The following is a 17191-nucleotide window of genomic DNA, read 5'->3' as shown; positions in this document are numbered from 1 at the left end:
TTTTTTAATTACTTTTGACCTAACATGCTTATGACATTGATTTAAATAGTAGGCCTATAATCTTGTACTATATTGATATAGAATGCAAAGAAAAATAAAATATATTTCATTTGTTTTTATTAATGACAAAAAGTGCATTAAACATTACATCATACTAGAAAAACTTCCAGGCAGGTGTGATGAGGCAGGGCTAGCTCTGACCAATATGGTGCCTTAGGCAAGGCCCTGGTTGCCTGATTCCTAAACCCAACCATCTCCACCCCTAAACCTTCCAGTCTCCACTCCCTAGATGTGGATCCAACCACGCCCCCTGGATCTTGTGTTCTGTGGTGATGGGATAGTGAAGATTTTAGCTGGTGCCCCTTTCATCGTAGCCAGTTCAACCACCAATTATTCACATAGAAATTGCAATTAATAACCCGACATTAACTCAGCTAGCTATTTAAATTAGAGAACTTTATCATCCAAAGGCTTCTACAATACTAACATTTAAATCTTAATTTCTTTATTTCAAACATTCTCAAATTTTGGGATGCACTGGTCTTAATGTATGGCAAAATCCAATACTGATTTTTTTATGTATTTTATTTAAGCAAAAGACAAAAAAGAATAAAAATATGAGTGCAAGATGAATATATTTAGTTGCTTCATTAGCCTATATTTTGATCTAAATTAGACTGTATAATTTAAAAACCTGAAGCAAAAACAGAATGGTCTGACTTTATCTTTGTGAAATTAGGGCTGAATGAAAATGCAAATTCACTCTCTGTCAGCAGGTGGCGCTTAAGGAACAGCAGTGATGCATTGTTTCCCTGTGTTCTGGAATTGTTTAAATTTGCATTGATTGAGCTCACTCAAATACATTTATCTTATATATATCTTTTTAACATTTTATATCTTTTGAATGTCAATAAGTATTCAATGATCAAGGTATTGTGTAACTCAGCTGGTGTGAATCTGCCAGGTGAGCGCATACATGTCAGTCTTTACATGTTGCTCAAAGGCTGAAGACCTAAGGGATTTCGGTCACCTTGAAATATAAGTGTTGTCTTTATAAACTGCTATGAGCCAGTTTGTTCATCTCTTTGCTCACAGACAGCAAGCTGTGTGTAAACCAGATCATTTTCTGAACAAAAATTAAAGCAAGACAAAACTTTGTTTGGTATTTCATTCTCAGTCTTCACAATTATTTTATCACTTTATTAAATCAGAATTCCGGTAACACTTGATTACCGCTGTGAAAACAATGCATCAAACTGAGGCAAGATTAAAAGAAAATGCCATCTAAACTTTTTCTTAAGACCCCTCAGAGATACATTCATACTTTGCACATTGTGAACATTGAGCTTGCTCTGTCTGCTGATGTAATATTTGAAGAGTTCAGATGCAAAAGCCTAATGCAAGTTCAGATGCAAAAGTGCCGTCTGAAATTTTCTTCTAAAATTAGCATTTTTATCAGGCTCCTATTTTTAGGTTCAATAATTTTACTTTAATGGCAATGTATAGGTAATTTTCTATGTCATTAAAGTCAAATAACTGAACTTAAATATAGGAACCTGATAAAAATGCTAATTTTAGAAGAAAATTTCAGACACCTCTCAGAGGCTTTTGCATCTGAATTCTTCGTTCCTTTGGGTTATACAGACAAAAAAAAATTGTTTAATAAGAATTATTATTATTATTGCGCTTTATGGACGATGGTTGATCTGTGCATCTCTGCTCAAATTCAAATGTTAAACTGCTTTTATTTTATTGGTTTGCCAGCAAAGAAATGCAATACATGTTAAAAAAGGAAGGAGATGGTCCTCAGCATAATAAAATGCGTCCTTTTTATATTTTGCAGTCAGTCATCATGCAAAAGTTTGCAAAAGTATAAGTTTTCAGTGGAGATGCTGCTGTAGAAATAATCAATTTCTCATTCCATTATTAATTTATTCAAAAACAGTCAATAACAGGGATAACCCAGATTTAATGTGTCACATGATCTCAACATGTCTGCCCACATGAGGTCAGTCATGTAAACTAACAGCTTTTGCTGCTACTGATATCGACTGATATAGGCCTACTGTAACTTGATGAATAGGCCTACTGCTTGAGTGTGCATGAATCATTACTTTTTGAACTTTTTAATGTGACGTTTTAATTCTATTCTATTCTATTCCTATTTTCTTTATTTATTTCTGCAATGATTTTACATTTCCAAATGTCCTCACACTTCTCTTGGAATCTTTGCATAAAGACTTTTTTGTTTATCCAATTAATAAAATGGTTTTATTCTGAGTTTATTCATATTCATCCCATTGATTATTTTAAATTTATTTAAAAGGCTTATAATTCTATTCTATTTTTTTTTTATAGTAAACGTATTCTATTATATTCTGGTATCATTCTGTTCTTTTACTGAGACTCAGTGGGTTGTTGTTTATATTTGTATTAATTCAATGGATGGTTATGAATATAATGAATTGAGAGGCGTATATTTATATTATATTAAATTAGATACCAAGAAATAACATTTTTTAAAGATTCTATTATATTCTATTCTATTCCCCTGAGCTGTAGTGCAGTGATTGCGGCTCGCAGTGGTCCACACCCAGCAGAAAAGCAACATCCGGGACTCGGTCAGGGGTGTCACTCAAGCCTGCGAAGATGGCGACGACGGGCAGAAATACACTCCAATCGGTTAGCACAAATGTAAATAACAGCACTCCCGAAAGCCAAAATAACGAGGAGGATGACGGACAGAATTTATGGTAGGCCTAGCCGGTTCTTTTATCCCCCATTCAATCTCGACTGTATGTGCAGACCGCGCCTTTTGGTGGCTCAGAGCCGCATGTGACAGTTGTTAGCCGCTAACTTGCAAATTGCCCCAGCCGGGCAGGTACACACACAGGCCAGTCTGAATCAATGGTCGCAGTGATGCATATTCTATAAAGCATTGTGATTTAACAGCTAATGCCACCCTGTGTTCCTCTACGTTCAGGTCATCGATATTGAGTGAGGTGTCGACGCGCTCCCGATCAAAATTGCCGTCAGGAAAGAATGTGGTGGTTATGGGTGGGTGTTTTTTCCTCTGTCACACATAAATGCCGTTTAATGTCTGTTGTTCATCATATTGGTCTGCATCCGCTCTTTTATTATTATGAAATATCCTGCAATGCTGACTGAATGCAAGGGTTTGAATGAACCGATAGCTCGCTCTGTATGTGCACTGATGTGATTGTAAGCGTGCTGCTATTATTGTTATTGGGCACACGTCATTGTCTCCAGTCCTTACCGTCAGACACCGCGCGTCTCGTGAATTTTACTCACTGCTTTAATATTCTGAGATTTTATTGTCTTTACGATTTGCATATGGTACGGACATTCGGGTTTGGTGAATTGAGATAATCCGCACTCTCAGACAGGGGCCGTGTCATAAAACCTACCGTACCGCCTACTTAGACAGCAATATATTCGTGTTGCCAGGAACAAAACTTTTCATTTGAATTATAATAGATACCAAACAGGCTGTGTATGTGTCTGTTATGCATAGAAAACGCTGTCTTTCCTTCTATCATGAGTGAAAATGCTGTCTGGGTAGGCAGCTCACTATTTTTTAAGACGCAGCCAGTGATTGGCTCATGTTTGCAGCCTCAGTGGGTGAGCTTTACTTGTAGGGCGTCAGACATAACAAACAGTCATGCAAACTGTGTTGAATGAATACATAAATCAAATACTTGTTTATTAATATAATTTATTTTTATTCTCTCAGCTTTTTTAAACTATGTTTTGCCCTATGTTTTTTCTCCATATTAAGATAACTTTATTTTATTGAACTTTCTGGAGCTTCATGAAACTATCTGTGTACAATCTGTGTATTTTTTTTGTAGATTATTGATATATTTGAAGATTAAGCACCATCAATTTTTTTTAATCCTTTCATCATTTATGTGCTTTAAAAACATTGCCGCCAATTCTCAGTTCACCTCACCTAAGATTTATTATGCATAAATAAATGATTTGCGTAAAAACAAGAGTAAAATGCAGCATGATTATATACCATACAGTATGTTTATTATTAATTATATTATTATATAACCAATAAATACTATTTCATAATGAAATTAATAAAAAATAATATATAATGATAATCAAATATGCTATATATATATATATATATATATATATATATATATATATATATATATATATATATATATATATATATATATAAATAAATAAAATCAGGATCCAAATGTACCTAAAAGTTATTTTCAATTATTTGTTGGTGTGTTAAACTGACTTTGTGTTACAGGTGAGGTGGGGTCTGGTAAGACCACCCTGGTGGCCAAACTACAAGGTGTAGAAGAGTACATGAAGGGCCGGGGCTTAGAGTACCTGTATTTCAGTGTTCACGATGATGATATCGATGGTAAATATTAAAGCATTGTCTACAGTTTGATACTGGCAAAATATACAGTGGGTATTAAAAAAATCACCCACCTTTAAAATGATCTAATTTTGTTGCTTTGCAGCCTGAAATGAAGACGGACACATTTTTTGTTTTATCCAGCTGTATTTATTCATGCAACTTTTAACATCCAGGTGAAAGATATAACACCAACATGTCAGAAAAATAAAAACAGAATCACTGAGTTGGAAAAAGGATCACCCCTTTATGTCACTGTTTTGTTGAACCACCTATTGCTTTAATTTTAGCCTTTACTTTGTTGGGATTTCATTTCAGAACTGCTCAAGTTCAGTTAAATTTGATGGTGACTGTTTGTGGACTGCAGTCTTCAAGTCATTCTTCAGATTTTAAGTGGGGTTTAAGTCTAGGGTCTGACTAGGGCATCCAAGGACATTCACCTTTTTCTCTTTCATCCACTGTGTGGTCAGTTTTGCTGTGTGCTTTGGGTTAGTGTCATGTTCCAATGACAACTTTCTGCCAGAGGGCAGCAGATTTTTTCTCAAGAATTTGATGGTATTTTGCCCCATCTATTTTTCATCCTCCAGCTCCTTCTGCAGAGACACACTCCCATAACAGGATATCACCTCCTCCATGCTTTACTGTAGGAATGCTGTTATTTGGATGGTGAGCTGTACTGGATTTCCCCCACTGTACGCAATGCGCATTTTTTTGGTGTTGAGGCCAGATAATAAAATTTTAGTCTCATCTGCCTCAGAATCTTCAAGGTGCGGTTTAAAAAAGCCCAGTTGTGACTGCATGTGGCCTTTCTTCAGAGTTGCTGTAGGCTTCTTGTAAGCCTCTCTGAACAGTTTCCTCCTGGCTCTTTCATCCAGTTTGTAGTGACATCCTGATTCAGGGAGGGCCTGTTTTTTTCCAGATACCTTCCACTTCTTAATAACTGACTTCATTGTGCTTCTAGGCATTAATAAAGCCTTTGCATTTTTTTGTATCTACCTCCTGACTTGTGCCTGCCTACAACTTTATCAACCCAGAGATCTTTTGGCAGTGCCTGCCTTGACTGTTTGCTTCAGTTGCACTACCAAGGACTGAGATGGAAATGCTGGAGGAAAGCTCTTTTCTTGCTGAGCTGATCAAAATGACCACAGCTTATCATAGTTGAATGTCAAATGTCTTTGCTTGCTATCGTGAAAGTCATTAGCTGCACCTAATGACCAACAGTAGGTAATTCAATACAGACATGCTAAATCGAATCAAACTCTTTTTGTCAGATCATGCACGGTGTAATGCATGGGTGCTGGATGGTGACCTGTACCACAAAGGCCTGCAGAAATTTGCCGTATCGACGGATAACCTGGAGGACTCGTTGGTTCTGTTTGTGGTTGATCTGTCCCGGCCCTGGCTGGCCCTCGATTCATTGCAGAAATGGGGCAGTGTTGTGAGGGATTTTGTGGACAAACTCAGAATTCCTCCTGAAACCATGAGAGAGCTGGAGCACAGATGTGAGTAGCGTCTTTGTGTGTGCCTTTTAGATTTTGTGTGTGTTTGTTTGCATGCTAAGTGCCCTGTAGGACTGGTCTAGTGTGGTGATGCATTTTGAGCTGTGAAAGTCCTATATTTTGCTGCAGGCACAAACGGTTCTTATACTTGCATGAATGAGTTTGTAGTGTGTAAATTTCTGAATGTTACTGTGTTTGTATTCAGTGGTGAAGCAGTTTCAGGAATATGTGGAACCAGGAAGTGACCTGGACGCTGTGCCCCAGAGAAGGAATCCTGAGTCGGAGGAAGAGAGCGTCCTGCTGCCGCTGGGAGATAATACACTCACACACAACCTGGGTCTGCCTATAGTGGTGGTCTGCACTAAGGTACAGGGGCTGCCTCAAATCACCTGTAGATGCTTTTTAATTACATGTCACAACACTACATACACTACCTTTCAAAAGTTTGGGATCATTAATATTTATATATTGTTTTCTATCTGAATATATTTTATAATGTCATTTATTCCTGTGTTGTCAAAGCTGAATATTCTGCATCATTACTCCAGTCTTCAGTGTCACATGATCCTTAAGAAACCATTCTAATATGCCAATCTGCTGCTCAATGTTTAATTATTAATGTAATAAACATTTGCAATGCTATTTTTTTCGTATTTCATTTATTATTAGCCTAATATCTGACCTTTTGAACAGTGCAGTTCATATCACAAATTTGACTGGTAATCTAGAAATCATGTGGAATTCTAAATATTTCTTAGTCTTAAGCTTTTATTTTAAAATTTCCAGAATTATAAAGCATTCAATTTGAAATTCATATTTTGAATTTACAATCCATTTCTTGTCACTGTTCACCAAGTTGGTTCTGCTTTTACTTTCACTAAGCCCTGAATATACAAATTACAAAGCAAGCATGTAGTAGTATGTTAATGGAGTCTCTCTTTCATAATTCTCTCTCTCTGTAGTGTGATGCCATCAGCACATTGGAGAAGGAGCACGATTATAAAGACGAGCACTTAGACTTCATCCAGTCTCACATTCGACGCTTCTGCTTGCAGTGTATCCTTATACATCAGCACATCTAAACAAAGCTGTAATGATGAATATAACTCACCCTGTGCATCTTAGTCACGTGAAGGCCAGGTTATTTCCACATTCATTTTTATCTTTAAATGCCAATAGTTTAATGATTTTCTGCATCTGAATACAATAACAGCAGCTGCACAGGTAGATGTACTGTATTTTAAGGTTTTGGTAACATGATCTGCTGACTTGTAATAATGGCTGCTTTCCAGAAATCTGTACAAGTAGAGAGCCAAATTGAGGAGTTCACATGTTCCTTGTTTAAATGTAAACTCACCTTGTGTTCCTTCACAAGCGACCTTTCAGATGGAGCTGCACTACTTTACACATCCATGAAGGAGAACAAAAATCTAGACTTGTTATATAAATACCTCGTTCACAGGTTATATGGCTTTCCCTTCAACATCCCAGCTCAGGTGGTGGAGAAAGACTCTGTGTTTATGTAAGTGTTTGGACGTCAAGGCAAACTAACACTAATTTCAATCAACATGAAATGAAAATCAATTGCATATTGTTTATATGTGAAATAAATGATAAAAGCACCGTTTTTTATTAGCTTATTAATTACAAATGGGTAATGGAGTAAAATGGGTTTATTACTTCAAATGTGTCTTTAAATGGAACATGTTCATATAATCTTTTTCATTTTCAGTCCATCAGGATGGGACAATGAAAAAAAGATCGCCATCCTGCATGAAAATTTCCAGACTGTAAAAGCAGATGACAACTTTGAAGATGTAATAGTGAAACCTCCAGTTAGAAAGGTAAGGGTTCACTCTTAATTCCTTCTCCGCCAGTGGATGTGCAGTTAGCTATAGCCTCTCTCTAATCTAGTAATGACCTATTTCTGATCTGTCTTTCCAGTTTGTACATGAGAAGGAAGTTCAAGCTGAAGATGACCAAGTATTTCTACTAAAGTTGCAGGTAATTGTATAATATTGTGTACGTAATCATCAAAAATGATTATTTCTTGATTTATCAAACTTGTCATTTGATGGATAAATCATTGCCTGAATATTAAAGAAATAAACTGAGTTATTTCTGTTCTGCTCCCAGTCTCTGTTATCTAAACAGCCTCCGGTCACTGCAGGAAGACCAGTGGTGAGTGTTTTACATGCGCTTGATTTACATTTCAGCCCACGGTCTTATTCACTGTTGAATCGTGTTTTGGCTAAAGACTTTTCCTGCTGCAAGACATTTGCATTTACATGTATTCATTTAACAGATACTTTTACCCCAAGCGTTTGTTTGTTTTTGTTTGCTACATTTTATCATCCTGAAACATTTCTAAATGTGTGTATAACAGGACCCAACAAACCGAGCTCCCACAGGCTCACCGAGGACGACCAACCGTTCAGCGGCAGCTAACGTTGCAAACGTCATGCCCATGCAATCAGGTACCATGAAGATTGATCCCAACATGAAAGGTGTGTATGAGTGCGCCATATTCAGGATTCATGCCTCCGTTTCCTCTCCATCTTCTGCATTCCTTCCTGTATTTTCTCTCCTGCATCTTTACAACTACTGGGAGCAACCGCTTTTGGAGTCACACCTTTCTAGTTCTTGGGGATTTATTTCGTCCAGTCTCTCTGGTTTCATGGCTTTCACCACTCTCTCATCTTGGGAAGAATGTGACCTTCAACATGAGATCCCATCTTATTTCATGTGGCAAAGCTTGTGTATAGACTTATAGGGTGAAAAATCTGGTTTATTTTGGGCAGCACTGATCATGAATGACACTTTGACTGTTTCCTGTATGTAGATTCAGAGGACTTTACTCTCATAGGTTCAGATCATAGAAAAATTGCTGACATGTTTGGAGAGGATTAGGAGAGCTTGTTGGGATTAAAAAGATTGTTTCCTTGCTGAACTTATCGTTTAATTTTTGACTTTTTCCTTTACACACACGTTTTTAATTTCAGGGTTTGGTAGATATTACTGTGTTGCACTGACCTGAGACTAGTTTAGGCTAGTATCTGCAAGAATTTCAGCTTGTATGATTGGGCTAATTATTGTCATTTCTTGTGGCAGGAGGTCAGACCAGCGAGGGCGTGCTGGCTAACTTCTTCAACAGTCTGTTGACTAAGAAAGCAGGCTCACCGGGCCCGGGCGGCCAACCCACAGGAGGAGGGAACAACACCCCAGGAACAGTCCGCAAATCAGGTGAGGGATCCTCTGTGACAGTATCACTCCTTCATTCATATCTATGTCCACTATCATGGTGAATTTGAAGTGTTTTGACTTGAAAACCTTGCGTTTTGTATTTCAAAAACAGAAAATTGTATATAAAATCTGTTCTACATGGTATAAGCTGGGCATGTTGACTGCTTCCGATACCACCGTGCAGGATTAAACAATTGTGTATTTTCACAACATCAGCATTTTGTCATGTCATTATTCATTATATTTGATATTTTCTGATGAATTAAAATGGCATATACTTTTTAGTTGATCAAAAAAAATCAGACATTTTTATATATCGATTGTAAATATGTATCAACAATCTCATCTTTATTATCATTAACAAAATCAGAAAACCCATTCTGAACTTTTTCACCAGTACTATAACAAAATTTTGATGAATATAAGACATTTTATAGAGAAAATGCAATTTTATTTTGTTGATTTTGTTTTTTTCTCTCACTGGAACTCTGAATATTTTGACTGAATTTACAGTAATCATCTAATTCAACGACTCTAGCATTGAGCTGAAGCGGAGGCATTACACTGTCATTGAGACATTAACACAACCTCAGTGCTGACAAGATCTCAGTCTAATCACATACCATGTAAAAAGACCTTTACAAATATTGAATCTGGTGAAATTCACTCGAAAATATTATACTGAGGCCTGTTTTAATGGCTCTTCACAATTTTTCAACATCAGTTTCATAAAAGTAGTTTGACCAAAACACCCTGTTTCTGTAGGCCTTGGGTGTGTTTTTTTGTTTTTTTTTGGCTTAAATTAAAAATACGCAGCCCTCAGAAAGAGTTGTGTTGACAGTAGATGATAGAAGCTTGATGTTGCAATTGATGGAGGTCTGTGAGATTATTATCTTCAAAACGCTTCAAATCTTGTCTTGTTCATGTTGTACACATGTGCGGTCACTGAAGTTTGTTAACTCCTCCCCCTTTTTGTTTGTTTGTCCATATATTGTCCTCATCACCCTCCTCTCACCCTCCATCACCTTTATCCTCCCAACCCAGATCTTTGACATCAGCGATGGTAAAATAAAAATATATTTGATAATCTCCTCTGCATGTGCAGCTAAAAACCCCACTAATCATTCAAGCAGTCAAACAACCCTCATTGTTCTCAGTGCATCCGATTACTTAGTAATAACCCAGTAATCTAACACAAAACTCAGCGGAGCAAATTAGCTTACACAACCTCCCAACGTAATGAAGTTTGTCTTCACTTACCAACCCTCATGTTATTCCAAACCTGTGTGACTGACTTTCATGTGTGGGAAAACAAAAGATCATACTTTGGAATGTCTGAAGTGTTTTTTTGTCCATATAATGAAGGTCAGAAGGGTTGTTTCGACCCCATTGACTTTCATTATATGGACAAATACAGTTGAAAATATCTTATTTTGTGTCCCACAAAAGAAAGTAAGTTATGGTTTGAAATTACATGATTAAATGATAACAATTTTCATTTTGGAACAAACCATTTAATTAAATGTTGAAATGGAGCAAGAACTTGATAGTAATAGGTGTGAAAACGAGAAGGAAAAAAAAGCTTGGCAGTAACTGCATTTGTTAACATGATTAATAAGGGTTTCTACAGATTTAACATTCACCTTACTGGCTCTAAAACTAACAGCAAGTGCAGTGGTTTTATGGCCCACTCTTGTGTCCTTTCATTTTATACATTTGCATCTTCATTTGTTTTTGAACCCATAATGCAGCTTGATTTTATGGGAGTGTATTTAAGGTAAAGTACTTCATTGGCCACAGTGAACTCTCCCAGTCATCATCTTGTGCCCTGATTTACTTTCTTCTAACATGTTATCATGTAACATCACCTTTTTTTCTTCTATACATGTGTGAATTAGTGAGAAACTACATTCATGTTCACTCTGCTCATTAGTCATGATGTTTAACCCCTTTAAACTGTCTTTCATCATGTGTGTTAGCCAGGGGATGTTGGCCACGCTAAGGTGTGTGTCCCTCACTTGCATTCTTTTAATTTAACCACTGTTGCATCTTTCTTTAAGAACTGCTATACATTTCTTTTAGCACTTTTACACAAATATGCATGTTTAACGCTGGGCTGTGTTATACGTCTCTGTCCTCTTAATTTCAGACCCCCCATCTTGCTCCACTGTGACTAACACTGTCTGTCTCGTGCTGAGTTTGAAATTGTGCAGTTTAAGGGCACCTGATAATCACTGCATGATGCCTCATTGAAGTCATAGGTTATCTTTAAATAAGCAATTAGCAATTTTAGTTACTGATTACCAGGTCTGGCTTTTTTTTCTCTCTTTTAATTTTCTGCAATAAATACTGTGTCTGCCACATATATAAACATGGAGGACAGTGACGATTTGTTTGATCGGTGCCTACATTGTAAAGGCAGAGGATCGTGTCAAAAACAAGGTCTAGCAAATTAATTAAAGTTACAATCCACAATTGCTGCAGGGCTAATTGTTAGCACATAATTGGTGAAATTAAGACAAGATAATCCTTCAAACGGTGATAACATTGCCATCAGAGCAAAGCTTTTGGTTTAGCTTAAAGGATAATTTCTGAATCAACTTTGTCTCAGCATTGTGAATTGTGCCTTTTAAAGCACTAAATATGCAGATGGTTCACTTTCTTAACACATTCAATTAGATTTTTTCCTGCATGCTTAATGTTATTCTGTTGGCTGGAATTATTATTTTTTAAACCAGTTTTCAGCCGGAATGCGTGTGTGAGTCTGTGTGAAGGTTCATTGACCGTCTTTCATCTCCACTTCATCGTTATGCATTTACTTTTCACCTTCAAGCTCAAAGATTTCTGAACATTGCGGAACATTGGTATAAGAGAAGCAAAGGTGTCTTAGGCTTTCCACTTGTTCTTGTGCTAAATAGTACACTAGTGGTGGAAATTATGATTCTTTCTAGTGATTCGTTCATTTTCAGTTCGTTCACCAAAATGATTCGTTCAGAATCGTTCACTGATTCGTTCAGTGACCATTTCTTCGTATTACACAAAATAAGCCAGCAGATAGCAAAAAGTGTATTGTGTTGTTATGTCTTAAGTCAACGAACGTATTCACTTGTTGCAAAAACTGATCTGGCTTTATTAAAATGTGTGTATAATCGCATTCAATATATAAAGTCTAATTAAGTTGTTCAAATGAACAAAGCACAAGGTTTTCTTGCCTAAATAGCATTTTAATTGTTTGGTCAGACAGTTTGTTTATTATATATTCACATTCATCAATCGTGGATTAAACGTGGAGTTGCTAAATATCAAAACAAGCGTATGTGCACAATACAGTACCTATAACTGCGCTTTGCATTTTTGCGAGATTGACATGCTAAATGGCAGACTGACCCGGTTTACTCTCATTCATTTCGTTCACGAACGAGATAAGCTATGTACCAGTTCATTTCATTCACGAACGACATGTATCCGTTCATTCAGCTCGTTCACGAATGACATGTGTGCCAGTTCAGTCATTTCATTCACGAACGAGATTTTCTAAATCATTCAACTCGTGCACGAACGACATGTGCTTTGCCGATTGAGAAACGTGATTGGTAAACTGTTTGCCAGAATATACCCTGACCATCAGGTCAGTCATTTCATTCACGAACGAGATGTATCATTCAACTCGTGCACGAACGACATGTGTGCCAGTTCAGTCATTTCATTCACGAACGCTATGTATCAGCTCATTCAACTCATTCACGAACGACATGGGTACCAGTTCAGTAATTTCGTTCACGAACGATAAGATCTCTAGATCTAGTTCAGACTCATATGAAACTCGTTCATTGAAGGGCGTATTCGTTCACTACATTCAACAAATCAAATACTCTGTCACATCTCATACTCGAAGGCTATTGGCTCGAGGTTGAGTAATTCTTTGACAGGATGAAACAGTTGTTACCTGGTGCACTGAGCTGCGCATGCGCTGCTTATAGCGCCGCGCTGCTGTGGAGGGAGGAACTTCACTGAACGAGAAATATGAGTCAGTGGATTACGTGAACGAGAACGATTCGTTCACCTAAAAGATTCGTTCAAAAAGAACGATTCGTTCACGAACGACACATCACTATAGTACACTTACAGACTCTCAAATCCTGACATGCTAAGGTTTTAAGTGTATTGCCATCCCCTGTCCCTCAGTTAGGAATATTCTGGGTTCAATACAAATTAATCTCAAACATAAAACACAATTTTTAATACCATGAACATTAATTTTGACTTGTACCTCTGTATGTAACTCAAAAATATGGGTTACATTGAGGCTCTTGTAATTTAAGTGAATGTGTACATATTAAGTAAACAATATGCATGTTAAAATAAAACCATGATAACTATCTATTATTTACATTTTATATGTAAAGTCACAATGTCACAATGTCAACATAACATTGTGTTACAATGTCAACATAACACGTGAAACCCTGAAAGATTTGACCCAATGTATCTCCTCTCACCCATAACCCTGATTTATATATATATATATATATATATATATATATATATATATATATATATATATATATATATATATATATATATATATATAAATAAAATTAAAATATACAAGTGCTGGTCATATAATTAGAATATCATCAAAAAGTTGATTTCGCTAATTCCATTCAAAAAGGGAAACTTGTATATTAATATTCAATCATTACACACAGATATATTTCAAATGTTTATTTCTTAATTTTGATGATTATAACTGAAACTAAGGAAAATCGCAAATTCAGTATCTCAGAAAATTAGAATATTACTTAAGACCAATACAAAGAAAGGATTATTAGAAATCTTGGCCAACTGAAAAGTATGAACATGAAACGTATGAGCATGTACAGCACTCAATACTTAGTTGGGGCTCCTTTTGCCTGAATTACTGCAGTAATGTGGCATGGCATGGAGTCGATCAGTCTGTGGCACTGCTCAGGTGTTATGAGAGCCCAGGTTGCTCTGATAGTGGCCTTCAGCTCTTCTGCATAGTTGGGTCTTGCATATCACATCTTTCACTTCACAATATCCCATATATGTTCTATGGGGTTAAGGTCAGGTGAGTTTGCTGGCCAATTAAGAACAGGGACACCATGGTCCTTAAACCAGGTACTGGAAGCTTTGGCACTGTGTGCAGGTGCCAAGTCCTGTTGGAAAATTGAAATCTGCATCTCCATAAAGTTGGTCAGCAGCAGGAAGCCTGAAGTGATGATTTTTTTTCTACCACATCTTTTCCTTCCCTTCGCCTTTATATTAATGTGCTTGGATACAGAGCTCTTTGAACAGCCAGCATCTTTTGCAATGACCTTTTGTGTCTTGCCTTGTGTAAGGTGTCAGTGGTTGTTAATTAGCTGATTAGAGTGTGGCACAGGTGTCTTCAATATTGAACCTTTCCACAATATTCAAATTTTCTGAGATACTGAATTTGGGATTTTTTGTGGCAACATTGTTGTCCTGTCGATTTATACTTAGTTTGTATTGAACCCAAAATATTATTTTAAAGCTTTGGTTATTATTTCTTTTAAATAACACAATCTGCATTTTGGCCTACGTATTAAAACTAATTTGATTTAATCTTATCTTGTTAATTTTCAGGCTCCAAGTTGGGGTTGACAGATGTCCAGGCTGAGCTGGACCGGATCGCCAACAAATCCGACTTGGACTCTTCAGCCACTAACGCCACTACGCCCCCTGCCGAAAATGACGAATCCTAAATGAGAAACAGGGGTTATTCACTGACAAGCTCCTCCCACTTTACACTGCTCTCTCCGCCTCCCTGAACCTCTCCACCCTTACTCTCCCTCACGTTTCCTCTTGATCTTGTTCAGAAAGGGGATTTTTTCCTATTTATTCCTTTTACTGCAAATGACTTGAAGCTGCATGTTGGGCAAATTGCGATCGCTAAGTCTGTCTCCACACACGAACACACGTACAGCGGACGGGTCCGTAAAAAAACATAGAGACAGGGTTGTCATAGAAATGAAGGACACTAGATCAGCGTTGGACACTAAAAGAGAAGCTTAGAGAAGAAATGGGGATGTAGAGAGAAGACGATGAAAGAGGTTTGTGACTTTAAGTGTGTATATATGCAAGTAAATATTTTCTTTGTCTTTCGGTAGTGAATTATCTTATATGAAGGATCCTGTTCGACCAAAGTAAAAGTCTCTTTGCTTCTGGTAAACAAGCGCACATTTTTACTTATCTAAACATCTTAGCCTCGTCTGAACAAAAAATGAATTAAAAATAATGGAAAGTATCACATTTCAGTCAGAGAGAGATTCGGTCAAACGATCCATTGGATGTGGTCACTTTGTGTCTGTGTTTATTAAATGGTTATCTTTGGCACTCTTAAGTGTTTCGATCACAGGACCAGAACAAATATACTGACATGATTTCAATGCTTTATAATATTTATAACCCCTTTTTTTTGCTGCTGTTAAACTGTCAACAGAGTCACCAAGTCAGATTGATGTGATCTGTTGTGTACTACAATTAAAAGTATCTGAATACTGCACTATTACACGATGGTAGGCAATGACACTGAAAATGACTTACAATGCTGATTATAGCAGAATAGTATATTTAACTAGAGAGCGATGGTTTTTAGCTTAGACATGGTTTATGAAGTCATCTGTGTAACTGCTGATCAAGACTATTGATGAGACTGACAACTATGTCCAGTGTAAACATTTTTGTCTGTTTGATTACTAGGCTCATAAGAGCTTGAAAATGGGATGTTTCTGTACATGTGTGTTCCCATCTCTCAACTACAGCCAGTTATGGCACTGTTAATTAATGGATGCACTAGAGATCATGCGAACAAGAGCAGTATTACTGTCTTTTCATTTCTGTGTGTGTGGGGGGGGTATAAATTCAGCCGGAGATTTGTCTGTTTAGAGACTTAAACAGCTAGAAATTAGTACCGGGATGGGACAGGAAGGGGGGGTTGTGCAGAGGTGGCAGGGCCGGTGAGATCTCACCCTCCTCACCTGCATTTACAGTCATCAGCCAAACAGAGAGGGAGGGGAAATAAACACGCTAATATGGTCCCATAATTCCACAAGATGTAGTGATGTTTCTCTGGATCAGGTCTGTAATCATTCTATTAAAGTTGTATTTATTGGGAATCCTTTGACGTTCTTTTGTGTGGGTGAAGACTGTTATGACACAAGAAGTCTCTGTGATCTCCGTAAAAAACAGTCTTCTTTGGAACGGTTCACACAGAGGTCAACATTTTAAATTTTTTATTTTGGTTTTTATTTCTCGACATTCATTTTTCTTCCATAAAGCATTAGAGAAAAAACAGGTTTGGCCACCAATCCAACTAAAATTACAAAAGTGCTACAGAAAATATTTTTTTAGTAATAGTTTAGTAAAAAAAAAAAAAAAAAGATTCATAAACAACTTGAACAAAATAAGGGACATTTAAAATTTAAGGACATTTCTTAAATTTTACACCAGTAAATTATTGGCAGGTTATTATAATACATTTCTATACATTTTGCCACAGTAAAGTAATTGCAGGTTATTTTGTAGGTCATTTTTATAATATTAAATATTAGATTATGGTTATAGTATTAAAACATCTTTCTGCAATAAACCATATGTAGAATAAATGACATTGTGAAAAAATATTTTATGTTCCAAGGAAATTTAATAAAAAGACCATACCCTTTATCAATTCTATTCCATCCCATCCAAGCTATTATGTGTTGAGGGCAGTTAGATATTTCAGGAGAAGCACTATAAAGGGCTAGAGTGTTTTTAAATTGGTGGATCTGGAATAGAAATTACATTATATCAGATAAACAGTTCAGGATCCAGAAGCACCTGAAAATGTTTTGCAGATCCAGCTATGTTCAGTGTACCTAAATATGTTGAAATGCACACTAAAAACACACACAGCTCATAACTCACCCGCAGGCTGTGAGTGACGAGCAGCAACAAACGAAAGTATCACACTAACAAGTGAGAGATATGAGACTAGAAGACCACATACCTGGAA

At 36.7% G+C, this 17191-nt stretch overlaps 1 protein-coding gene across 3 annotated transcripts; it reads left to right on the top strand.

The window, feature by feature from the left end:
• Nucleotides 1-2595: 2595 nt before the first annotated feature.
• LOC113062327 (cytoplasmic dynein 1 light intermediate chain 1-like) lies at nucleotides 2596-16313 on the top strand. 3 transcript variants are annotated; one of them, XM_026232101.1, is made up of 14 exons: nucleotides 2596-2753; nucleotides 2984-3057; nucleotides 4298-4414; nucleotides 5683-5913; nucleotides 6116-6276; nucleotides 6873-6966; nucleotides 7297-7432; nucleotides 7643-7754; nucleotides 7855-7914; nucleotides 8047-8091; nucleotides 8297-8417; nucleotides 9022-9153; nucleotides 10198-10216; nucleotides 14782-14919. In XM_026232101.1, the coding sequence occupies exons 1-13, from the start codon at nucleotides 2650-2652 to the stop codon at nucleotides 10203-10205; spliced, it is 1395 nt and encodes a 464-aa protein (XP_026087886.1). In that variant the 5' UTR covers nucleotides 2596-2649; the 3' UTR covers nucleotides 10206-10216; nucleotides 14782-14919. The 3 variants fall into 3 exon arrangements, with proteins under 3 accessions (XP_026087886.1, XP_026087885.1, XP_026087884.1); XM_026232100.1 differs by lacking the exon at nucleotides 10198-10216 and having other exon boundaries at nucleotides 2597-2753; nucleotides 8297-8387; nucleotides 14782-16313; XM_026232099.1 differs by lacking the exon at nucleotides 10198-10216 and having other exon boundaries at nucleotides 2597-2753; nucleotides 14782-16313.
• Nucleotides 16314-17191: the final 878 nt, after the last annotated feature.

This window comes from Carassius auratus, chromosome 44 (genome assembly GCF_003368295.1).
Source record: "Carassius auratus strain Wakin chromosome 44, ASM336829v1, whole genome shotgun sequence".
NCBI lineage: Eukaryota > Metazoa > Chordata > Actinopteri > Cypriniformes > Cyprinidae > Carassius > Carassius auratus.
The sequence above is the reverse complement of the archived record's forward strand: the minus strand, read 5'-3'. Positions and strand labels throughout refer to the sequence as shown.